At 40.3% G+C, this 26,674-nt stretch overlaps 1 protein-coding gene across 1 annotated transcript; it reads right to left on the bottom strand.

Moving 5' to 3' along the window:
* Positions 1–10,186: 10,186 nt before the first annotated feature.
* LOC121524125 (tissue alpha-L-fucosidase-like) lies at positions 10,187–25,969 on the bottom strand. The gene is made up of 8 exons (XM_041809346.1): positions 25,432–25,969; positions 24,994–25,128; positions 20,152–20,289; positions 19,920–20,025; positions 14,390–14,590; positions 12,901–13,091; positions 12,427–12,526; positions 10,187–10,674 (listed from the first exon to the last, which is right to left on the bottom strand). The coding sequence occupies exons 1-8, from the start codon at positions 25,770–25,772 to the stop codon at positions 10,540–10,542; spliced, it is 1,347 nt and encodes a 448-aa protein (XP_041665280.1). The 5' UTR covers positions 25,773–25,969; the 3' UTR covers positions 10,187–10,539.
* Between the last annotated feature and the right edge of the window lie 705 nt (positions 25,970–26,674).

Below are 26,674 nucleotides of genomic sequence, written 5' to 3' on the forward strand. Positions count from 1 at the left end.
CAAAACAGTATCATAGGCAACCAATCCAATTTAAATGCCAATACATATCCGTCCATCCATTTTCTATACCACTTATCCCATTCATTGTCACATTATGTTCATTATTTTCCCTAAATCATTCAGCCCTAGTCTGAGGCAAAATGCACAGATTTAGAGTTACTATAGAGACTACACTAGAGTGGATAATGTTAGGATTTCCTGCACTGGTCCTCATGATGCTCAACAGCCACAGAGTTTAATTTGCAAAAATGTAGCTAAATGACAGCAGGAGGCTGTGTGAACCCTGAGTCATATTAAGACAACAACACTAACTCAAGTGACCAAAACCAGGTTTTATTTTGACAGGAAGTAAAAGGAATTTTGATCACTGAAGGTAACTGAGACATTTAGCACCATGCTCAGCCTCTGCACAATGATCAAAAGCAAGTATCAGGCACGGCTGAAGGTGGAGGATGATCTGCAGTTATGCAACCCTGCATCAGCAGCACACATGCAGACTCATCCTTCCCACTAAATTAGAGCGTAATGATCAGGTAGTGTTGGCAGTAAGTTCAACACTGAACTGACTGCCTGGGTAAGATTGAAGACATGCAAATTAAAATATAAAAATGTTGTTAATCTAAACTTAATTTCAAAAATGTTTGCACAATTAAAAACTAAAAGATTACATTTACACAAGTATTCGACCCTTTGCATCAACACTTGAAATTCAGCTCAGGTGCCTCCAATGTCTCCTGATCTTTGCTGAGATGTTTCTACAGCTTGACTGGAGATTATGTGGACAAGCGCACAGCTTTCTGAAGGCCTCACAGCTGACAATGAGTATCAGATATGTTGTCAGCTGACTGTTCCTGTAAACAGCAGTGACTGAGGCAACATCTCTGACCCTGAGATTGTCTGTGTGTGACATTTTGACCTCCCTAAACCACAGCAATAAATTCTGCTGAACTCAGACCTGTTGGTCTCATTTGTTGGTGCTTTGTCTCCATCTGATAGTCATTAAATTAAATTACACCATTCAGTGAATATTACAGATGGATGCCAGCTTCACTCAAATATTATGCAGACATTCACAACTACAAACTCAACCAGGTTTAAAACTTCTGCAGGTTTTCTAATTTAACCCTCAGGCATCACTAGAGACATTTTTGTCTATTTTGGGCAGTTTTTTCCTCTTTCTCTGCTCACCATTTTGGCTGTGTTAGTGCATATGGTCTAATTTTTTGCAACAAAGTTTCTTTCTTAGCAAATTTTTGAATTCAAATTTCAGTTGCTCTATTAGGTCAGGGGTGCACTGAAACAAATTTACTACCCTTTAGTAAAATACGAGATCAGACCAGAGACAGTAGGATCAGACATCCGTTTTTTATTCTTCTGCAGTCTGCATATAAACACAACAACACAACAGTGCCACAGTGCCGTCTAGTGGACAAACTAAGTAATGCACTTTAAACATTGCAATGAACTACATCTCCCTTTCTCAAGATGCTTTTTTCTCCCACAAATCTTTAACTAAACCATAAACTCAGTCCACAACAATTTTTTAAGTTAGCCCTGGTGATCGTCCATGAAATCAGTTTTTCTAATTAATCCAGATAACGCTGTGGCACTTTGACAGGCCTTCCACAGCGTGTTGTTTTCATGGGGCTGTTTGTGGATACAGTATGGTCTGCCACCACTCTTGGACTTGCTGGTACAGTAGAACAGTCTGGAGTATGGCTGGGAGGATCTACACTTGGCGGAGTGTCTTGTTCCTCGGGATATGGGTGCTTGGATGTGATGTCACCAGATGTAACTGGGACTGAAGGCTCTGGTTTTGAGCAGGTGTTTGCGATTCCTCCTGTGCACTTGTCCACTTGGTGTTTCAACTATGTAGGATCTCAGCTGGTCATGTTTCTTAATCACAGTGGCTGGGTCCCACTTGTTGCCTTGTCTAATCCTCACATTTTCACCCTCTTGAAGATCAGACAGTTTACTGGTTCCTTGGTCAAAGTATTATTTCTGTTTTTGTTGTCTATACACAAGGTTGCTCCTGGCATTTTTATAGAGACCTGGCTGCAACAGTGTCTTTGTTGCTGGTAGCTTTGCCTTGAGCCTTCTTCCCATGAGCATCTGAGCAGGTGGGAAGTAGGGCTAAGTAGGGGTCACCGGCTGTGTCCTGTGCTTTTCTCAGCAGTTGTTTTATTGTCTGAACTGCCCCCTCAACTTGTCCATTTGACTGCGGGAATGTGGGACTTGAGGTGGTGTGTTTGAAACCCCACTCAGCACTGAAGTCCACCATCTCCTGGCTCACTAGCTGTCTGCCATTGTCCGAGAATAACTCATCTGGCACGCCATGCCTTGGGAATCTAGACTTGAGTCCAGTGATGAAATGTCTGCTTGTGGTTCCAATCAGTTTGATGAGCTCTGGAAACTTTGAAAAATAATCCACACATTAAAAACTCTGCATTGTTGAAGTGAAACAAATCCACGCCTACCTCTGCCCATGGTCTGTCAGGCACTGGATGAGACATGAGTGGCTCTTTGGGATTATTGTTCTCATGTGTGTTACATACAGCACACTGAGCCACGACTTCTTCTATCTGTCTGGCCATGCCCGGCCAGTATAATACATCACAGGCTCGTTCCTTACACTTAACTATACCCGTGTGTGACTTGAGGACTGTTCTGAGCATTTCACTTCTCAATGTGTGTGGTACAATCAACCTTGAGTTCTTGAATATGAGTCCATCTTCATATGACAACTCTTCTCTAAATGTCCAATACTGTTTGATTTTGTCTGGAAGTCGTCTCTGTTTATCTGGCCAACCACTCTGAATCGCATTTGCGACTAGTCTTAACCCAGCATCGTTCTTCGTTGCCTCTTTGAACTCCTGCAACTTTTCCTCTGATACTGGGAGTTGGTGAGTGACCAAGTTGACTTCCAGTTCTTCATCAAGGAGTTTCTCATGGTGCTCTTTCAGAAATCCTCTGCCTAGCGAATCGGCTGTACATCTCCTTGCCTGGCTTGTACTTGGCCTCTAGACTGTACTTTTGTAATCTCATGAGCATTCTTTGTAGCCTGGCTGGGGCACTGAGGAGTGACTTTTTAAATATCACTTCAAGTGGCTTATGATCACTGTCTACATGGACATGTCTTCCATACAAATACTGATGAAATTTGTCACAGCCAAACCCTATTGCCAGCGTTTTTGACAGTCGGTTAATGCCCTGGAGCCATATGCTACCAGCTGTCCTTCTTGAAGTAGCACTGCTCCTAGACCCTCAGAGCGTGCATCAACAGACAAGATAACTGGCTTGCTTACATCATAGTACTTCAGTACTGGTGCTTGGCTGATGAGAGCTTTTAATTTGTCAAAGCTCTGTTGTTGTTCTTAACCCCAGTGCCACTCCATGTTTCCTTCCAACTTCCTTAGAGGGGCTCTCAGGTCTGAGAGATTGGGGATGAATTTAGAGAGGTATTGTAGCAACCCCATGAACCTCTGGAGGGCTACTTTGCCCTCAGGTACTGGCATGTCTTGTATAGCCCTGATTTTTTTCAGGATCAGGCTTGAGTCCTTTCTCACTGAGCACATGTCCAATATAACTGATTTCCGCCATCCTTATCTTGCACTTACTTTCATTCAGTTTCAGATTAATGCTTCTGAGACAGTCCAAAAGTTGTCTAAAAACGACGGTCATGCTGCTCTATGCTCTCTCCCCAAACTAGGATGTCATCCATCACGTTGACTACACCCTCTAGCCCCTCTACGTGTCTGGCGAAACACCTTTGGAACACTTCAGGTGCAGATGATATGCCAAATGGAAGTCTGTTGAACCTGCATCTTCCAAATGGTAATGTGCAAAGGTGAGAGCTTTCTTTGTCAAGTTGGATTTGCCAAAATCCGTTGTTTGCATCCATGACTAAAAAGAATTTAGCATTTGAGCTATCACTTCTTCTATTGTGCACAGTGGATAATGTTCTCTTTTGATGGCTGTATTCAGGTCCTGTGGGTCGATGCAGATCCTAACTTTGTTTGGTTTTGTTACAGTCACCATGCTATTTACCCAATCTGTAGGCTCTGTCTGTTTGCTTATCACACCTAAGCTCTCCATTCTTTTCAGCTCTGTTTCAATCTTGTCCTTTGGTGCGACAGGCACTTTCCTGGGTGCATGCACTACTGGAGTGACATCTGGATCTGTTTTTATTTGGTATACTCCCGGCATGCAGCCTAACCCAGTGATTAAGTCCTCATATTCACTTAGAATGTCACTCTCTGTTTTAAGCATATGCAGTCTTTTGACAAGACCCATTTCTTCATATGACTCTACTCCTGGGATTGCAGGTGCTTTGTTCTTGATATCTTCAAACTCCAAGTAATACTTTTTAATCTTTGTGCTGACATGTCAACATGATTTTTCCTTTAGCTGGTATGCGGTGGCCTGCATAAGCAACAAGCTTAGAGTGAGATTTGCTCACCTTTTTGCCCAATTTCAGCTTCTTGAGGTCTTTCATGGAAATCACGTTGCAATCAGCTCCAATATCCAGCCTGACTTTCAAAACCTTCTTGTTGACAATCAAATTTTCATGCCACTTTTCTTTCTTTGCACCCACAGTATTAATCTGTGAGACTGTGTGGTCATGTTTTTCTGCTTGGATTGAGCCAATAAAGGATTCTTGATCATCCGTCTCTGCCTTAGCTACCTGTTGCACTTACAGTTATCTGTATGTCTGCACGTATTGCACATTTTTGCATAATGATTTTTCCCATGGCAAGCTTTGCACACTTCTCCATAGGCAGGACACTTCCTTGACTCATGCTTGTAGCCACATCTGGTGCAGTCTCCCTGATTTCTCATTTTTACACTCTGTGATGTGGCACCTTTCTCTTTCTTTTTGTCATGTGGTATTTGCTTGGAGATCTTGTGAACAGGAATGTCAACCTCCTCATGTAGACTTTTGAGCTGACTCTGACTCAACTCACTGGCTCTACAAACGTCTATTGCTTTGTCTAGCATGAGGTCAGGTTCTCTCAGTAGTATTCCTCTAGTTTGGTCATTCTGGATCCCAGACACAATTCTGTCCTGTATCAGTGAGTCGGTAAGATGCCCAAACTCACAGTCTTTTGCTTTGTTCTTTAAATCAGTCACATAGGCATCAATAGCTTCTGACTTTCCTTGCACTCGAGTGAAGAATATGTGCCTCAAATATGTCACATTTTTTCTTGGCTCACGGTGTTTGCAGAACGGCTCTTTCAATACGTCTTCATCGAAGTCAAATGTATTAAATACCTTAATTGCTTCGTCCCCTGCCACATGTAGGAATGTGGCTCTTTTCACTTGGTCAGACTTTTCTGCAATGCTGCTGGCGACGAGAAACAGCTCGAATCTTTGGATCCAGACCCTCCAGTTTTCAGCCAGATTTCCTTCCAGACTTGGTGATGTCGGAGGTTTCATCTGCTCCATTTTTCACTTCATTATTTAGTTTCCTTCTGACACCATCTAGGATACGAGATCAGACCACGGACTGTAGGATCAGACAGCCACTTTTATTCTTCTGCAGTCTGCATGTTAACACAACAATAACACAGCAGTGCCACAGTGCCTTCTAGTGGACAAACTAAGTAATGCACTTACATTGGAATACACTACAAAAATGGCACTGACCCCCTGGCTGGGTGTAAAAGTGCCACTACGCATGGAGAGAGAGGGAGAGACCTCCTTTTACCTGCGCTCCAATATATCTCACTGTTTATCAGAGGGCAGGAGAAAACACACAGCAGACTTTTGCAGCGCGAAGGTTACTTTAGACATATGAGACAGCCTACAAGTTACTAATAAATGTTTCAGAATAAATCAGTAGAATTGCGAGAAGTAACAATTCTTGTTTATATGTAAAGTCACAGTTTTAAACCTGTTGTGTTATTTAAATGTATATTTTGATATTTTTCCTCCTTGTTTTTCCCAGTTGGTTGACTTAAAAAAATCTGACCAATTTCCACTGTTTCCACTGCTTAGTCAAAGACAGCCCTAATGACTTCACTGAAAATACTGATAGTAATCTTAAGACACTTCAGACTATAGGCTTTGTTATAAGATTGACATGAAATTAATCTATGATCAGCACACACTTTAAGTGTTACAAAAAGTCAGAGTTATATTTCTTATGTATTTTTAGGATTTGGTTGATGCACTTTACCCACATGTTTAATTTATGAATGAACAGTGCACACTCATTTTAACGTTTTGGGTGCAGATGGCATTCAAACCAGCTCACTTCTTTGTATCCAAACACACACTGACAAACAGCTGTACCGCTGTGAAGATTTCAAGCCTGGTCCAAGTTTGCTTGCATCTCCATCTTGTGGACTTAAAAGGGACGACAGAAGAAGTGGTGTGGAGGATTGCAACAGCTTATTCTCAGCAAAAGTAAACTGTATATTGACATGAATTATGTTTGAATACATAGGTATTATCACTTTTATAATGATGTAAATTCAGAAATAATGAGAAAATACCTTTGAACAGAGATTACAAGTCTTCTTGTGCAGTGTGCAATAACCGACAAGTGTTAAAGGTATTAGAGCCCGTATGGATGAAACAAAAACAGGATCAATTACGTTAGAAACTTATTTAAAGTTATGTTTTAGATAGTTAAGCTGCTGTAGGCTTGGACTGCGAGGGGAACTGGCACTAAGCTGGCTGCTTTAAAGATGTTTTTATTGAGACAGGTGAAAAGTGAGTTATGATAGCCCAAACAGGAGGAAATGAATGCATGAATGATCCTCTCCACCTGAGCTAGACTGAAGTAATAAATCTATGAGATTTTTAAAAAACGTATGCATATAAAATTAAAGTAGTAAAGTAACATACGCTACTTACCAATGACCGATCAATCAATCAATATCAGTTATCAACCACACTTATCAGTGAGGGTATACCCTATAAGTAGACCTTTCACTAGTGATCCAGGCTGACAGCTGCTAATCAAGGTTCAGATGTCATTCGGGCGTGGTCGAGTTGAAAGCTGACCAATCATAAGAGGGTCAGTGGCTGACTTTGGGCTTCGCCTCTTAATTGTCAAAACTAAAGGTAATTTTAGACCAATTTGAATTTTTTCTTGTCTTTAAAGAGCTGATTTGGATGTGCCTGTGAACTTCATCTTTATTTCCATGGGACACCTCTTCTGCAGAGTGGTGGGCTTGTGAAAGTCTCCTTGGCTCAGATGGACTCCTTTGCTTAGTTGTGGCAGCAAGTGAAGACCCCAGCTGGAGCATTGGTGGCATGCATAAAAGAGAGGAAGTTAGTCACAATGTGTCACTAAAACAGCAAGCCTCTTTGCTTTTATAACGTCTTAACTTGTATCAAAGGCGACCTAACATTTGTCCTCAGAGATATGCGTTCTAAGATATGAGGCGTCTCACATAAGCAATCTGCCAGAGCCTCCCTTTTGCAACTTTCCTGCCAATTATTGCCCGTGTGCCACTCTTTAACAGCTTTTCACTTCCTTGCCAGGCTATTTTGCAATGTTTTTCCCACTTTTAACCCATTTTGTTGACTTTTGCCTCTTTAACCCAATTTTTGCCATACTTTAATCCCTTTTAAACCACCTTTCCTGCATGTTTCACCCCTTTGTTCCCCTCTTATATCCATTTTTGCTCATTTTTAAACCCTTTGCATTACTTTTTTTGCACAGTTTTTTGCCACTTTAACCCATTTTTAATATTCTTTGCTGTTTTTTCCTAACCTGACATGCCAGATGGATGTGTTTCACACATCCATCTGGGAAACCTTCAAACCTAAGCGTTTGGGAAAGGGTAGAGGATTTGAAAAGAACTCAAAGTGTGATTGGATGAATGTTCTGTTTGTCAGATCTTTATGTGCCAATCAGAGCAACAAAACAGGTGGCGTAGCCATGACCGAGGTGCGCATGTGCAGCTACCAAGAAATAACACGAACCATGGCGATCGCAGACATGTCAGTACATGACTTTTGTCATTTTTGAAAAATAAAACAACTCACTGCTGTTCTTTGCTCTTCTTTTAACAAAGAAATGTTGTCAAGCTCTGATAAAACTGGCGCTTTAGCAGCATCCATGCTAATGTCTTCTACCATGACGACATCGGCCTCATTGCTTGCTTACACCATGACACTGTCGTGCCTGAAAGTACTGCCCCTCATCGCTGATTGGTTCTGTCACTCTCTAACCAGGCCCAAACGGTTCAGATCGGAGCTTTGTTAGATGGATTCGCCAGTGAGAAACACGGAAACAGCGAATCCATCTGCTTTGCTAGGTTAATTTTTCCTCTTTTACCAATATTTTTTGCCACATTTTAACCTCTATTCACCATTTTTCCTGCCAATTTTTGTCCCTTTGTGCCATGCTACAACCCATTTTGACACTCATCACCCATTTTTGCCACGCTCTAACCCCTTTTCACAGTTTTACCTGGCCTTTTTTGAAACATTTCTGCCAGTCATAATCCATTTTTAAAAAGTATTTTTACTAATAATGGCTGGCAAGTGAATTTCTATAAAACGGATCAAATTTTAAGTCATTCTAAAACTATTTCAGTATTGTTTTGGGGTGGATTTAAAAGCTGCAGACATTTATCATCTTCTTTTTCTCCTTTTCTGTATTTACCAATCCTCCGGGGGCTGGACAGGAAGCTTTGGGGGGCTGATATGGCCCTCAGGCTGCCAGTTGATGATCAGTGCTCTAGTCAGTGCCGTCTTCTCATTGCACACCTCACACTAGAGGACCAAAGTCATTAAACATTAGTCATCGCGTGTGGGGTCTGTCACATTTTTTTTTTTTTAATATGGATTTTAAATTTTTTTCATTGCCTCTTTGGTTTCTTTGAACTTTTTCTCTCAACCCTGCACACAGCCTGAGATCTGAGTTAGTCCACTGGCTGCCCTCTCCAAATGGCCTGGGCTAATTGCCATCCACTGAGTATTAATGAGTACCTCGTACAAATCCACTTCCTATAATCCAAACTACCCTTAAAGGGTAAAATGCCTCTAATGTCAACAACTGACAATAAAACTTGCAGCTTTGAGAAAAAATGAGAGTCAGCAGCTTTTTTGATATGCCATGCTTGATTCATTCATTGTGCTGTAAAAACTGAGTCACATTTGATAAATTTAAGAACACAAACTGAGTTTTAAGTCATTCAAAATTTCAGGCTTGACTGGAAAAGACTCCTCTGCCAATGAACATGACAACAGAAGACCATTTGACAGCACAACAATGAAACGACTGGGTTGTAGCCTCTCCACTGGTGTTGATCTTATAAAGTAGGCATGATTCCTGTTTTACAGATACAGCTTTAGGTAGATTAGCAATCAAGCAGGTGAAGACAAATATTTCTGAAGCATTTATTTTCAGTCAACAATGACAGAACTGCTAAACTTGCATAGTGAATGGATTGGATAGATTCAGTGTCTGTCATCAGACAGATCCATTCTGAAACATCTGTGCTCGATCTGAAAATTGACGGACTAATCATCTGATTTGCATAATCTCCTCCCAGGACTTTAGACCCTGGTGGAAACACAGATGACAGTGGGCCACAGGAACCATTTAAATCCTTGAAGAGAAGTTCCTGGAACTAAAAGGTACTTTTGGTTGGAAAGCACATTAATACAGGTTGGTTTAAAAAAGTGGTTCTCAACTGGTCCAGCCTCAGGACCCACCAGTCTGTCTTACGACAGATCGCAACCCAAGTTTCCAAAAAATGTTCAACAACAAACGTTTAGTTAATTAAATATGTTGCAGTCTGGAGCATAAGTGAACCAAAACACCTGATATAAAATAGAAAAGGGACAAAACTGACACATTTTTACCCTCTTTCCCCATCAATATGTGTCTATTTCTGCCAATTTTCCACAGAACTTCACTATCATGGGAAAAACGACCATTTATTGCAAGAAAATGAGATAAATAAGTTAAAATATTGATCAAACATTTAAATTTACCCAATTTCACAGTAAAACAAGGCAAAATAAAAGGTACTCATGCATGTCCAATAAGGACTTCAGGACTTTTGCCACCTTGTCGTGACCCACTGAAAACTGCGACCTACTTTTGGGTGGCGACCCACCAGTTGAGAAACACTGGTTTAAAGTGTAGAAGTTTAGGCACGCATAAACACTTTTCCCAGAGAATTAAACAAACCTTTAAAAGGGAAAAATACACAAAAAATCAGACAAATTAAATCACGTTTAATCAGTCATTTCAAAAGCATTCTGTATAAAAATATAAAAAAGTGCCTTGTAAATTATTCTTCATTTTTAACAAAACACAGAAATGTAATCATTCACAGCTAAGAGCGAGCGAAATGTTAAAAGTTTCAGTCCTCAGATCTACAAAAGAATCATCAAATAAAAAAGATTAATTCTTTCATTTCGGCAAAAAAATACTAATCCATTACACAAGAGCTGGCTTTACAATCAAAGTGCAAAAGTTTCTCCTTATTCTTCAGCCGTCATATAATCCTGGGTTTTAACTCATTCCCAATAATCAGGTGAAGGTTGAATATTTAAGGAGTTTAAGGCTCACTGGACGCCATCCAGTCTGAGAGTCCAGGCTTGACCACGGGAGAACGGCAGCTCAGGCAGGAAGATGGTGAGACCAGCATTAGGGTTGACTGGAGACCACGGTAAAGGCTTTGGAAAACCCAACAAGGTCACCTAGGAGGCAGACACACATCAGATGATTGAGTTTATCCAATTTATATCAAATGAAACAAAACTAATCATCGCTGTTATGAAAATTCCTCCAGCTGGTGGCAGAAAGTCACAATATGGACAGAGAGTAGGACAGCTCCTCTGTAGAAGTTATTTACCATAAAATCCAGAATATATGTGCACCTGTATTTAGGAAATTCAGTCTGTTTTGGGGCGTAATAGAGAGAAAAAAGATATTAACTAGTGCTTTCTATTAAAAACAGACTTTAGTTATCCACTAGCTTTGTGATGAGTCAAGATTAACTGTTTATATCTATTATGTTTTTATTTATTACTGAGATCATGTTGCTTCCCTTAATCCCGCTGACAACCACACCATGCCCCTCTAGAGCAGTGGCTCTCAACCTTGGGGTCAGGACCACCTTGGGGTCCGTCAGACACGTCAAGATTTTTCAGAAATTATCATGCCAGTTTATCAGAAGCGTTTCCTTTTGCTCTACACAGAAATATTGGCTTCTTTTCTTTTGTTTATGTTATTTGAATCTTCTAACAATAGTTTATGGCAGTTAGGAGGGAAGTGAGTTTCTTTTGCACTACTCACCTCTCAGACTTAAGGTGCGCCTAGTAACAAATCTTTCACAAAAAAAGAAGATAAGACGCAGGCTCCTTAGACTGGCAGTGCTGCACTCCCTGCTCAGAAATATGACTGTCTCAGGTTGCTATGGTTACAGAGTAACCGGAGTAACGGCTAATGGCTGCTGCGCATTCATTTGGAACAGTGTAATGATTTTTTGACCGGAACTACTTGTGAAGTTGAATGGCGTCCACATACCAGAAGTTAATGGACACCAGTGGAATTTCCAGAGCCAATCAGAATCGAGTATTCATCAAGACCATGGTATAATAAACAGTAAACTGATGTTTTGGTTTCATGAATGAATTTCACAATAAGGGAGAAAAGCTGTTAAAGTGCCCTTCCTGGCTCACCTTCCTGTTTCGATGAGAGCCCACCTGGCTGCAGGATTGACACACTGAGCATTAGGATGAAACTTTGGTACATCTTTCTATGTTTGTGTTTTCCACTAGAGAAATATTTAACATTAGAAATTAAGTTCATTGGGAATTTTTGGCACTTATCAAATATGTAATGCTACAGTGGACAGCTGTATGATGACATCAGGGTGTGATTAATCTGCATATATTTTTGCATTGTTGCATTATTATGTTCTGTGAGAAAAAAAAACTAACACGTTAGTTTGACAGCACTATATTTGATGGCCTTCCTGACTATTTCCATTGCATTGCACAGTCTGCAGATTCTGTGGAGCGGTGCATCTTGTCTTTTAAAGGCGCAGAGTTTGCTGTCCTGCTAACTAACTGTATGCTGAAATGATTGTGGCTAAATGATGGAGAAAAGCTGTTAAAAAGTGGCGCCACCAGCCTAGTCCTTGTTGTTATTTACATATCGGCACATTCTGGGCAGGGAGCAGCCACTTACAATAGGTAATACATGGGGAAATTAGTGTCAGGTTAGCAGCTGCTGTACATCTGGTATGGCGGCCCATGTGTTTAATCTTATATACCAGTCTCAGGGTATAAAGAACACAGGCAAACTTCTTAGATAAAAGCAGAGATATAAGTGGGCCTTAAAACATCAGGTTTTACAGTAGCTACAGGGGTATTTTGTTTTTATAAAGGCTTTACTGCTGATTTTTGGGATCGTAAAAATAAAAATAGTGTGTTTCAGTCCCTTACTGTAGTGGTTGGTGTTGTCCTGGGTTCTAGAAGTTGCACTGTAGGCTTCGGAGGTTTAGTTGTCATGATGGCGTAGACTGTGCTTCCTTTAGATGTATACCTGCAAACAATGGAGAGAAAAACATGCCACAGATTGTAACGTGAGGACAGCTGACACTGAGCTCAGTAATATAAAATTCACTCAAAAACCATGCTGTTGTTTTACTCTGCAAGAGACACTGCACCATAATGGATTATAATAGATAAATGCATATAATAACAAAAAATCCCAAAACTCTGTCTTATTACTGACTGGAAACTAAAACATGGTCATTGTAAATGGGGTTATAGCAGATAAAATTCCTACTGGCCATGATTCAAAAACGTCCTCATAAAAAAATTATAAAATGGCACTACATAGATTTCTTATTGCTGCTCTTGGAATAAATGTCAGAAACAAATATCCACAGGCTGACTTTGTTATTCATTTCTTACCAGAATGGGACAGTCGTGTTCTCAACCTGGATCCTCCAGGGTTTGGAGGCGTAGATAGCCTCACCGTTGATCCTGAGCCAGGCTCCAACGCCCCTCAGCCTCTCCTCAAACACAGCAGGTATCATCCCATCAGGTGTTGGACCTACATTCAGGAGGTAGTTTCCTCCTAGAGCCACAGTGCGAACTAGATCCTGAAAGAGGAGGAGATGGAGGAAATCATCAGTGTTTTTATTTATTATACACCATGTTCCAAATTATTACGCAAATGATATTTTTCTATGACTTTCCTAAATAGTCCATGCAAATGACAGTATAATTTTCAAGTCATCAACTGTCATATTTACTGAAATTAAACGCTATTTCAATCAAAAATGTCTTAACAGGCCAAGTTCCATGTTAACAGAGGACCCCTTCTTTGATATCACCTTCACAATTCTTGCATCCATTGAACTTGTGAGTTTTTGCAGAGTTTCTTCTTGAATTTCTTAGCAGGATGTCAGAATATCCTCCCAGAGCATGATTTTTGATTTGAACTGCTGCTTTGTAATAGCATTTTAGCAGCTGCTCTCTTAATCTGATAAATTTGTCTGTCAGAAACCTTCCTCATTATGCCTTTATCTGCACGAACCCGTCCGTGCTCTGATCAGCCACAACTTTTTTAACAGTACGATGATCACGCTTAAGTTTTCATGAAATATCTAATGTTTTCATTCCTTGTCCAAGGCATTGCACTATTTGAGGCTCTTCAGCAGAGAGATCCTTTTTCTTTCCCATATTGCTGAAACCTATGGCCTGCTTAATAATGTGGAACATCCTTCTTAAGTAGTTTTCCTTTAATTGGGCTCACCTGGCAAACGAATTATCACAAGTGTCTGAGATTGATTTCAGTGATCCACAGAGCCCTGAGAAACAATACATCCATGAGTTTAATTGAAAAACAAAAAATTTGAATGTTTATGACACTAAAATCCAATTCGCATGATAATTTGGAATGCTGTGTATAAACCCTTAGAAAGGTAAAGCACTGGATATATGTGGTTATTTACAACAGTTCATGGGTTATCTCTTCCTTTTTCATGACGGAGAAAATTTTATTATTAAATCTCCATGTAATTTATCCTGCTTCTGTATGTCTTATTTTATCATGCTTTGGCTGACTTCTGCTGAAGTTAACATCATTCATGTCATAAGCACCACCTTTAGGAGTGATGAGGAAGCAACTGAGTGAGTCAAATCAGCAGGGAAATCTGTAGCACACTCCATATTTTTTCAGTGAAGTTGTCCATATTCTGCAGTAATGGTTGGATGGTTCGAGTGAGACAACAATATACTGCCATGTTGATACTTTTTGTCCGCTCCCATTAGAAGAGACTGACATGTTAAAGTCTGCTTCTGTTACAGTGTTAGTAACCAGCAAAGCCACATGTAACACAGAAGAGAGAAAGCTTGTTTCTATAACAGAAATGCACACATCATATTATTTATTCACCTCGATGATGGCTGGCAGGTCCATCAGTTCATTCAACTTCATGTTTCTACGGTAACCCCAGGAAAACGTGTCCACAGAGGTGCACTTCTCCCATTTGTGCTTGGGCAGCTTGCCGGGAGTGAACTTGTCTTCACAGTTGTAGTAGCCTCCATGTTTACAGGCACAGCCAGCGCCCCACCGGTCATTGGTCACAACTCTGTCCTAGAACAGGGAGAACAGGAGGATGATGCAAACATGTTAAAACAATGAGGATCTCACTACAGCGACCAGTTGGCATGATTTTTGAACAACTTTCAGGCTAGATGACAAAGTGGTTCATGTCTGCAGCACTTTTTTTCTTTCTTGGGTATGGGGGGGGGGGCTCTAACAAGACCAAGATAAAACCTAGTATATGGCTAACCGCAACTATCTGGGATGCCTGTTGAAATGCCTGACTGAAATGTGTGTTCTGGCAGAGTGAATTTGTCATGATTATTTGTTTATTATTTTAGCCAAAGTTATAGTAAACGGTTACTTAAATGTAAAAAGCTACATGCTGCCCTCTGTCTCCGTCTCCTCCTGTGTGTAATGAAGCCCCGAGCAGCGTCATCCCCCCTCCCTTCCTGCTTTTCTTCTACTGCATCTGATTGGTTAAACACACACAGACACACAACGACTGAGCTGCAGTTAGAGAAGATGGCAAGGAGAAAACATGCTCTCTTTATTCTGTGCTCTTTGTGCAAGGAAGGAAGACATCACTATAACAAATGTGCAAAAACCTCTCCTCTGCACAAGACAAGGTGTAGGTGTGGCTCTCTGCTCTGGTTTTAACAAGAAAGAGGTCCATTTGGAGGAAACTGCAGCGACATCCAAGCTACCAGCTAACGCAGGATAATACAGGACAAGCCCACTGCAATGATCGGAAAGCCATGCCGAAACAGACGGGGAATAGAGCAAGTACATTTTTTTTGGTCACGGAAAGCCTTCAGTGTTGCTCTCTGTGCTTGTTTGGATAAGACACATTTTCTGGTTCAGACAAAAGCTCCTCTGCAGCTCAGTCCCAGCTAATGACTCCACTAGCAGGCCTTGTATCTCACAACACAACCCTTTCCCTGTGACTATCACATAGTCATGCCAAAGTGAGGCAGCAGAAGGGCAACAACATCGTTTTCTGTCCCAGAGACCGGGGCTGCTCAGGATTGGGGCGCTGCTCATGTAGCAACCGGCAGGAGGGTGAATGTCTGTGTGCTTACCGTTATGAGTCTTTCTCGTCTGTTTTGATGGCGCAAGTGTCCTGATCTTGGTTGCATATGTTGTGCCACTAGTTTGTCATCTGTCTTGGACAATTTTTGGATATATCCATTGAGGGAAAACTAAAAATGGAGCTGTTTCTGGCACTAATCTGGTGGACTACAACAGCCATTTCACTGGGGGTCACTGTCATCATCTGCACCCTCATCTCTCCACCAGACTTTAATATACAAAGGAAATGTTGCTGCAGTATAACACTCCCGTACCTCTATCGGATTCACTTGTCCAACACCTGGACACAATGAAAGTTTTAAAATGGACCCCAGAGCTCTTCAGGTGCTACGGATATACATGAACTTACTTCTACTGTGTGTAGTTATGTAACTTTCTATGAGAGAGTCCTGTATTCCTACACGGCAGGCTAAAGTCTACCCAAGCAATAAGCCTTGGATAAATAAGTCTTCAAAGGAAATGATAATGAGGAAACATGATATGTTTAAAAAGGGCAGTGTTGAGGAGAACAGAGAGGCAAAAATGCTGATCTGAGCAGAGATTAAAAAAGCTAAACTCAATTATAAAGACAAAATAGAACGGAAATTCAACAGCAAAGATTTAAAAAGTGTCTGGAATGGCATGTTAACCATGACAGGCACTCAGAAGTTGAAGAATAGTAATGTAAGATTAGATGGTTTTAATTCAGACAAGGAGCTAGCCAATCGTTTTAATAGCTTTTATCTTCGGTTTGACACGGTTGATTCTAGAGAAAAAGTAGATCAGGTAAGGCTTGAAACTGCCTCTACCACACAGCCTGATTTTAATCTTGATTTTAATGTTGAAGATGTAAGAATTTTATTCAGCAAAACCAAAACCAACAAAAGCCCAGGCCCTGATAACATCTCTGGTCGTCTCCTCAGACTCTGTCCAGATCAGCCGTCTTTTATTTTCCACCATATATTTTAGTGCTCCTTAGAGCAGCAGACGGTCCCTGAACTTTGGAAAAGGTCGATAGTTGTGTCTGTGGCTAAAATAAAATCCCAAAGTCTATCAGTGATTACAGACCTGTAGCCCTGACCTCACTGGTTATGAAGGTTTTTGAAAAATTAATCAAGAGAGAGCTGGTGGAGGCTATGGATGACGCAGTTTTAACTCTTCTTAACCCACCCATGCACATTTACTGTTTTTAGATTTTACCTCTGCTTTTAATACAATACAGCCCCATATTTTAGCCTCTAAATCAGGGGTGTCAAACTCAATCACAGCAGGGGCCGAATTCTGAATTTGGGTCCAATCTGAGGGCTGAACAAGGTCAACTTTTAACCATAAACCGTCAACAACATTTTCACCAGCAATATGCAATATTGCACCTTTTGTGATTTGAGAATTGCAGCAGGCCATATTGCAATTTAATCTAATTTTTCCTTAATTGCCCAGCCCTTAAAGGCTCAAAATCTGAGATAAAAATTCAAACTTACTAATTCAAAAGGCATTTAAAGTCAAAATCATGTTTTAAAAGGCAAATGTATAAGAAAGAAAGTTTAAATCATGATTTTTAATGGTCAAAACATGAGATAAAAATTTGATATGATGAGTTTTAAAGGTTAAGATATGAGGTAAATTTCAAAATCATCAGTTAAAAATGTCAGAGCCTGAAAAAAAAATTAAATTTTGAGTTTTACAGGTTAAAGTATTACGTAAAACAGGGGTGTCAAACTCAATCACAGTAGGGGCCGAAATCTGAATGTAGGTTTAACCTGAGGACCTGACAATAGGTAATGAATTTTGGGGGAAAAACACTGGTAATAAATGATTTTAAGATTTCTAAAAAAAAAAATAAAAATAAAACTGATTAAATATCACAGCATCAATGTTACTGTGTGTCTATGTCAGATAAATGCTAAATAAATAAATGAGTTTAAAGGTTCAAAATCTGAAATAAAAAGATAACTTTATAAGTCCTAAAAGGTCAAAATACAAAATTAAAAGTAAAAATAAGGTTTTTAAAAGGTAAATATATGAGATAAATGACAAAATCAAGAGTATAAAAAGTCAAAATAGAAGATAAAATTCAAAATTGTGACTCTAAAAGATCAAAATATGAAATAAAATTCTTGATTAGGTGTTTAAAAAGAGAAAACATGGGATTAAGAGTCAAAGTTAGGAGTTTAAAAGGACAAGATTTGATTTGACATAAAAATTTGTGAATGTAAAAGGTCACAATATAAGAAAAAAGGTTAAAATTTTAAATTTAAAAGGGCAAAACATGAAATAAAAATTCAAATTACTGAGTTCAGGTCATAATCTTGGGAGGCAAAATGAAAGACAAATTGATTTCTTCCCCTCATTCCTGACTTTTTATCTAATTATTTCTACTCTCTACTTTTCAGATTTGTATAACTTAACAAGGATTTTTTTTATTAGTCTTCAAGGTTAAATTTGCATTTTTATACTGGAGGAAATCTGCAGACCTCATAGCAGCAGGCCAATTCTAATTAAGATATGATCTTGCGGGCCACATTTGGCCCCCGGGCCTTGAGTTTAACACTGTGCTCTAAATTATCATCAAATTTTAACCTGTGTCCTAGTATTGTTGGATGGATTTTAGATTTTTTAATGGACAGATCCCAGCGCATCAGAGTGAACGGTGCTGGTCTGATGTCCTCCTCTCCTCCACTGGTTCTCCACAGGGCTGTTTCCTCTCATCTATTTTATATATCCTGTACACTGACGACTGCAGAAGTTCACATCCAGGAAGACATGTACTGAATTTTCCTGATGACAGTCATTCCTTTTTAAATTGACAAACATAAAAGTCATGTGCATAGATTTTAGAAGGAACTCAAACCCACCACTTAACTGTAATAAAGGGGGAGACTGTGGAGCACCTTGGTGTGGTCATTGATGATAAGCTGTCTTTTGATGAAAACACTGACGCTGTCTACAAAAAAATCACAGCAGCAACTGCACTTCCTCTGGATGCTTAACCAGTCCGATGTGTGCAGCAAGCTAATGTCAGTGTTTTACCACTCCATGGCTGAATCTGTCCTGACCTTTGCCATCATCTCCTGGTTTGGCAGCCTCTCATTAGGAGATAAAAAATGGTTAGAGCATGTTGTTAAGGTTGCCAGTAAAATTACTGGTGTTACATTACCTGATCTGTCAACAACTTTTTGCAAGAGAGTGAAGTCCAACACTCAGGACATCATACAGTGTCCTGATCATCTTCTCTATGATGAATTTGAGCTCCTCCTCTCTGTCAGGAGATTCAGATTACCAAAGGCTAAGTCTAACAGGATGAAAAATTCATTCATAACTCAAGCCATTACACAACTAAATTTAAATTTTAAAAATGAACAGTTATGATGCACTTCATTTTCACTACAATGTAATGATGGTTCTGCCTTCAGTTTCCTTCAAGGTATTTGTTTACTCATCCATTTCAGTGTTATGTCTAAATTTGTGTGATTGTGTTTCTCAAGTTTTATGTTTTTACCTGACTGCAAAGCAAATTTCCCTCAGGGGACAATAAAGTTGAAGTTGAGTTGAGTTGAAAGCTTTCCATGTTGCTCTCGGCGCTAACTGTAAGGAAGAAATGCCGGGTATTTCTGCCAAAGAGCTGGTCTGGCTAAGGCTAAGCTAACCGCTCCACCAGCAACCACTGTATCCAAGCAATCGCATAACAAGTAACCCTTTCCCCCTTTAACTATCACACACTCATGCTGAAACGGGTTGGCAGAAAAGCAAAAACACTCTGTCCTTCACAGAAAGTATTGCTGTCTGCGCTGGTTTTAATGAAGGAATGTCCAGTTTTGACAAAGTGCTGCTGTGACTAATTCAGAGCTAATCGCTTCACTAGCAGCCATTGTACACAAGGATTCACACAAGAAGTTACAATTTCCCCCTCAACTATCACATAATCACGCCAAAGCAGGTCAGCAGAGGAGTGAAAACATCTTTCCCAACATTAAAAGCTTATAGGGGTGTTTTTATTCTTTGCCATACAGAACTGTGGTCCAGTTCTGGTTAAACAGAGGCCATGCTAAAGCTATATCTGAGTATTCACAGCAGTGGAGGCAGCCATTAGAGTAAGTAAACCCCGCCCATAGTGCAACTCTGTATGTATGGCTCTAGTTAACACAGTGGAGGCAGCCGTTACCGCCAGCATTCAGTACAAGCAAACCCAACTCTGTATGGTAGGGCTCTGAAAGTAGCACCGCTCACTCAGGTACTTGGTCAGACACAGACAGAGGCAACCATAGCAAAAATGTTTGCATCACTGCCCTGCAAGAAACAAACAGCTTACTTTGACAGGGCTGTCGTTGTAGAGCCAGGCAAGAAACTGCGTTGAGTTCCAGTATGTGTCTGGTGCTTCCCAGTCGCCATCAGACCAGATGACGTCAGGCTTATACCTGCAAAACAACAGGAGAGGTTAGATATGTTTCTTATGTGTTCTCATACAGTCATGTCAATAGAAGCAGGTGTGTTCACATATTTCAACTACAATCATCTGGTGGGGTTATTTCCATGCTACAGACCTGACAACCATGTTATAGAGCTCTGGGAGGAGTTTGTGCATCACAAACTCCTGGGTTTTGAATCTGTGCTTCTTGTCCATCAGATACAGAGGGTGGAACCACTCATACAGGGAGTTGTAGAGTCCGTAGTGCAGTGATCTAAGACAAACAAGCATTTGCTTTTTATTTAATTCAACAACTCCAATTTGTTTGAAGCAGCATGAACATGAAGAAGTTAATAGACACAGTGACAGTAAATCATATTATCAATAAATACTGGTACAGGGCAAAATGTGCATCAATATAAAGTCCCAATAAAAATAAAATAATCAGTCTAAAAGGAAGACATAAAAGCTATACAAAAAAGTGTGCAAAGTAATAAGATGTCTGCTTGCAGAGGGGATGTGAAGTTTTGAGTGCCAGTTTTTACAAGCAGTTAAGAGAAAATAAGAGCAAGACGGCAACAAAGAACGTTTTTAGACCAGCAAAGCATTTTTCCTGACCGGCACCTTTCTGATGATGCACACACTGACCTTTCTACAGGGGTCTGGGGAGAAAAACTTTCTATATTTTTAAGTTCTCAACATCATTCTTGAGCACACTGAGAGAAAAACATAGAGGCTAAATCTATATTTAAATCTATATTCAAAAAAATAAAAATTCTTTCTCTTTATACAGTTTGAGCTCTTATAGTACTTGAACCAGAGATGCACTGATTCCAATTCAATCAACCCATTCTAATTTTTTAACTTTGTCTTTGTCTGACCTCTGATAACAGATTTTGTATGATACCAGTTTTTGTCCTTAAAAAACTCATTTTCAGGTTCATATTAAAACACTGGATGCCTGTCAGCTTTTCAGACAGAAAAAATAAACATGTTAAAAACTCAGATTTTAAATGGAACCTATTTCATCCAGAAAATTGTGTCACACCCGTTATTTCATTTGACCTTTATTCCCTTATTTATGCTGGAATTAGTTTTTAATGTTTGTTACTAAATCATCTAATAAATTTCTCTTTTATTAAATTATCAATGTAAACAAAACAGAATTTAACTTCTATGCTAAGTTCCCATTCTACAAGGATTTAAAATCTGTTTACCCCTCTTTGTTTAATATAACTCTTTGATGAATAAAATCATTTAAAAAATGACATCCTATTAGTGCAATGCTGGTCAAAAAATAAATTTTCATGACGTCAAAGCTTCGAGAGCTTGAGGCGGGAAGGATGTAACTACAGGCTCAGACCATAGAACCAGGACCCTGCTTGTTTATTAAAATTGTATTAAATACAGATTGCTAGCTATTCCTACCATTCAGACAGGAATGGATGCTAATCAGAGTGTAAGTACTTAATGAGTAAAGTTTGATCTGTTTAAAACAAGATATATATTTTGGAGAGTCTAAGCAAAAGGAACATCATGTTGCAGCATGATATTATATTATTGATAAGACAACAATACTGCTACTAAAGTGGACATATAATGCAAAAATCACTTTTCGGGTTTTTCTAACAAAAACATGTGCCCCTGGCCTGTCCACAATCCCCTCAAGTACCAGAAAAACCCATTCCTTTAACCCCTCTCTTTCTCCACCTTTTAGAAAACGTGTGCCGAAATGAGCCGTTCTCAGATTTTCCCCCTCATGATGTCATGGAGGGTGTTAGCCCCTCCCCCAGGTTCAGTTGGCCCTCCCTGCTTGGAAGAATGTTCCGCCCTCCTCTCCTGATCCTGACAGGAGGATCCATTAAGCCAAATACATTTCCTGAGAGGGGCGTGGTCAGGTCAGGGGTGGAGTCAGACAGCTCAGTAACATTTAAAGCCACAGATGCAGAAACAGCTCGTTCTGAGCAGGGCTGAAACAGAGGGGCTTTTTAGACATGCAAAAATCCAATAGTGGAGTGTTTTTTCCAGCAACAAACTTCACAGGCATGTTTTGGGGACCTCTGAGACCAACATAAACTTGTATAAGGCTATGTGTCCCCTTTATGGAAACTAATGCCATTAAAAGTAGCTAACATTACCCTAATTATTACATTCATGTTTCCTTGCATTTCTCCCTCCCTCAGGGGCCTTCGCCAAGCCCTGCCCCCCACTTGACCCCCAGTTCTGTTCTTCATGTTCTGTTTATTTGTTTACATGCTGTATACAGTAGAAAATAAAAAAAGTTTTGAAAACAAGCGGGAACACTTATAAAATCATTAAAAGTACATCAAGTGAACTTTAAGTTCCTATGAAAGTCGTGTAGACTCAAGCAGCTTGTTTAAGTGCAATGCTCATTCACTTCACTGGGTGGTGCTGTTGTGGAAAACACGGGTCCTAGTTCTATGGTCCTGAATCTGCAGTCCTGAAACTGTTCCCTGCAAGCCTGCAGATAGAGGCTGCATGAAGTTTGATGGAGGCGGCTGCCTCGTCAGTTTATATGCAGGAACAACTCTGCAGCAGATCTGCTGGTCACAAAAGGAATTCAGATTTTAAAGTCACAACCTGACCACCACACTCACAATGTCTGTATGCTGAGATTGGTTCACTACATCCTGAATCCACAGAAAGTGGCAAACAGCAGACAGGTGAAAAAAATTTTACTAATGGAGAAGTAAAATTACTGATCTAAAAATCCACTCAATGAAAAGTGAAGGGGCTCATTTTTTTAGGGTTAAATTTTTCTATAAAGCGATTTGATATTGTTGGTAAGGGGCAGAACCAGATAAGCGTTCTGCCCCTTCTCTAACACATCACATGTTTTCTAAATGTTGACTGTCTGATGCATTGATGTCAGAGATTATTTTAAATTTGGGCTCTATTTTGGTTATGTTTCAGATAAATAAGACACATTTTAATCAAATCTAAAAGTAAGACGATGAAAAAGTGAAACGCATTTGAATAACCCAATGCTTAAATACACTATATTGCCAAAAGTATTTGCTCACCTGCCTTGACTCACATATGAACTTCAGTGACATCTCATTCTTAATCCATAGGGTTTAATATTACGTCAGTCCACCCGTTGCACCTATAACAGCTTCAACTCTCCTGGGAAGGCTTTCCACAAGGTTTAGGAGTGTGTTAATGGGAATTTTTCACCATTCTTCCAGAAGCACATTTCTGAGGTCACACACTGATGTTGGATGAGAAGGCCTGGCTCTCAGTCTCCGCTCTAATTCATCCCAAAGGTGTTCTGTCAGGTTGAGGCCAGGACTCTGTGCAGGCCAGTCAAGTTCATCCACACCAAACTCTCTCATCCATGTCTTTATGGACCTTGCTTTGTGCACTGGTGCACAGTCATATTGGAACAGAAAGGGGCCATCCCCAAACTGTTCCCACCAAGTTGGAGGCATGGAATTGTCCAAAATCTCTTGGTATGCTGAAGCATTCAGAGTTCCTTTCACTGGAACTAAGGGACCAAGCCCAGCTCCTGAAAAACAACCCCACAACCATAATCCACCCTCCACCAAACTTTACACTTGGCACAATGCAGTCAGACAAGTACCGTTCTCCTGGTAACCGCCAAACCCAGACTCGTCCATCAGATTGCCAGATGGAGAAGCGACATTCATCCCTCCAGAGAACACGTCTCCACTGCTCTAGACTCCAGTGGCGGCGTGCTTTACACCACTGCATCCAACGCTTTGCTTTGCACTTGGTGATGTATGGCTTGGATGCAGCTGCTCGGCCATGGAAACCCATTCATGAAGCTCTCTACCACTGTTCTTGAGCTAATCTGAAGGCCACATGAAGTTTGGAGGTCTGTATCCACTGACTCTGCAGAAAGTTGGCGACGTCTGCCCACTATGCGCCTCAGCATCCGCTGACCCCCCCTCCGTCATTTTACATGGCATTCCACTTTGTGGCTGAGTTGCTGTCATTCCCAATGGCTTCCACTTTGTTATAATACCACCGACAGTCGACTGTGGAATGTTTAGGAGCCAGGAAATTTCACAACTGGACTTGTTGCACAGGTGGCATCCTATCACAGTACCACGCTAGAATCCACTGAGCTCCTGAGAGCGAGCCATTCTTTCACAAATGTTTGTAGAAGCAGTCTGCATGCCTAGGTGATGATTTTATACACCTGTGGCCATGGAAGTGATTGGAACACCTGATTTCAATGATTTGGATGGGTGAGTGAATACTTTTGGCCATATAGTGTACCTGAGGGGATAAGTGGCGGCTTTGAAAACTAAATATATGATCTTTCTTTCCATGCAGTGCTAAAACAACAAAAGAATATGAATTCCCAAACACCTTTATAATTAAATTCAACACAAGAAATTATGGTTATAATGCAAAACAGTTCTCTTACAATATGCCCCTGATTATTTTGTGGTAGTGTGAACCAAACAGCTGCTCAGTTTCACATATTCGACAGAGAGCTTGGACACGATTTTTCAAACATTTGGCTTTTATTTTATCTTTTAGCCGAGCCAGTGCTGTGTATAATACTTTACAACTACAAATACTTTACGTAAAATACTCGCCCAAACAATATACATACAAAAAAGAAAAATACACAAAGAGCTACTCTATGATAGTAATAAGAGTACTTTTACATTTGTCAGAAAATAAGTGGCACTTTTTCATTTTCATTGGTTTTGTGGCCAGTATTGTGGATATTCTGATATTTTAGTGTTCTTTTGATTCATATGTGTCCGGACAAAGCTAATCTTTTCCTGGAATATTGGATCCAAAGGCGTGAGAGCTCAGCCAGCGTTTTCACAAAGCAGTTTCTAAGAGGCATTATAGATGTCACATGACTACAGAGCAAGAAGAATAACACTGTTTAAGCCACTGAGCTGTTGGTACATTCATGCCAGCAGTCAAACACTTTACATGCACCTTTGTGACAAAACAGTTTATGGCTCACCTGTTGCGCACCGCCTCCCCCAGGTCTCCCACCAGGTCCCTGTGAGGACCAGTATCCACCGAGTTCCAGTTCCAGGAGTTTGGAGAGGGCCAGTTAGTAAATCCTTCATGGTGTTTAGCGGTGAGGACGACATACCTGCAGAGAGGATGCAGTGCAACAGAAACAGGGACGGTGTTTCGGTTAAACTGGTGACCGTGTTAACTGGTGACTTTAGGCTGAGAGCGTCTGAGAATTGCTCCCTGTTAGGCTTTCAATAAATGTATGCTGTATCTAATAGTATATTTTATGTGAAAAAAGACATAGTAAACATAACAGAGCCAACCAAAGTGGTGTCCGTGATAAATTTGTTTCCAACGGTCGGTACTGAACCGAAACACCGGAGTGAATCAGTAAGCTAGCAGATGATTGGTCATAAGTTAGCTAAAGAGCATCACTCACTTGGCACCAGAAGCCTTGAAAATGTCAGCCCAGTCCCCCGGGTTGAAGAATTCTGCGTGAAACTGGGGGGCAAACTCCGGGTAGCTGAACCCCGGAGGGTAGTTCTTCGTCATGAACTTTACACATTTAGAGTCTGGGGGCTGCTGACCCTGCCAGTGCCACCAGAACCACTCGCTCCCAAACCCAGGCACGGAAAACACACCCCAGTGGATGAAAATCCCAACCTTGGCTTCGTCGTACCATGAAGGCAGAGGTCTGGCGTCCAAACTCTTCCAGTCTGGGGTGTACCGAGCTTCTGTCTGTGAAGCCAGAGCCAGGATGGAGACAAATACTGCAAGCATGATAACCAGAGGAGATTCTCTGTTTACCTCCCTGTCAGAATGAACTCTGGTGCTAAAAGAACAGAGAAACCTTCAACAGTCTGGTGAAACCATCAGCCTAACTAAAGGTAAAAACTTCCCTCAACATGCAGCTGCATTAAAAGGAAAATCCCATTAATGGTGCAGACCAAAGTTTGGCTATCATGTGATTGTATCACATGAATGATCACGTGACTAGCTATTTTCTTCTTCGTTGGTGTAACCGTGGCTCATGTCGCCCTCTAATGGACTAGAGCAAGAGTTTTCAAAGTGTGTGAGAGTAAGCCTCCCCTAAGAAGAAATTATTCATTCGGTGGACCCCCACCCACAAAAAGGATAGAAATTAAAAAAAAAAAATAAACAGCATTTCAAACATTTATGTCTAATCTTTAAACATTTTTAACATCAATATATTTTAGATATTTTGGTTTGCAAATGTCCTTAAACATCTGCCTTTCCCTCTTATTCAGTTATAATACCATTAAATACTCCTTTTTCATGTTTTTTGGCCATTTTACAACTTCTTTTTGCCTCTTTTTCCCCATTTTTCCACTTTTTGCCCCTTTTCACCTTTATGCCCATTCAAGCTACCTTTCATCATTAAATATCCTTTGTTTCCAATTTTTTGCTCATTTTTTAACCATTTTTTGTCCATTTAAACTAACTTTTGCCATTAAATACCACTTGATTCCTTTGGCCCAATTTTTGCCTCTTCTTTTTGCCATTTTCTCCCATTTCTGCACTTTTTCACATTTTTTTGCCACTTTTTCCCGATGTTTGCCACTTATATCCCATTTTTTGCCCTTTTTTTTAACCATTTTTTGTCAATTTAAACTAACTTTTGCCATTAAATACCACTTGTTTCCTTTGTCCTAATTTTTGCC

Source organism: Cheilinus undulatus, linkage group 16 (assembly GCF_018320785.1).
Source record: "Cheilinus undulatus linkage group 16, ASM1832078v1, whole genome shotgun sequence".
NCBI lineage: Eukaryota > Metazoa > Chordata > Actinopteri > Labriformes > Labridae > Cheilinus > Cheilinus undulatus.

What these genes read in the sequence shown, in the direction of transcription:
- LOC121524125 (XM_041809346.1), bottom strand. Translation starts at nt 25,772, where the DNA reads ATGCTTGCAGTATTTGTCTCCATCCTGGCTCTGGCTTCACAGACAGAA. An exon ending in GGGGAGGCGGTGCGCAACAG is followed by an intron (nt 20,290 to 24,993) that starts GTGAGCCATAAA and finishes TGTTTGTCTTAG; the next exon opens with ATCACTGCACTACGGACTCT. An exon ending in CTCTATAACATGGTTGTCAG is followed by an intron (nt 20,026 to 20,151) that starts GTCTGTAGCATG and finishes GTTGTTTTGCAG; the next exon opens with GTATAAGCCTGACGTCATCT.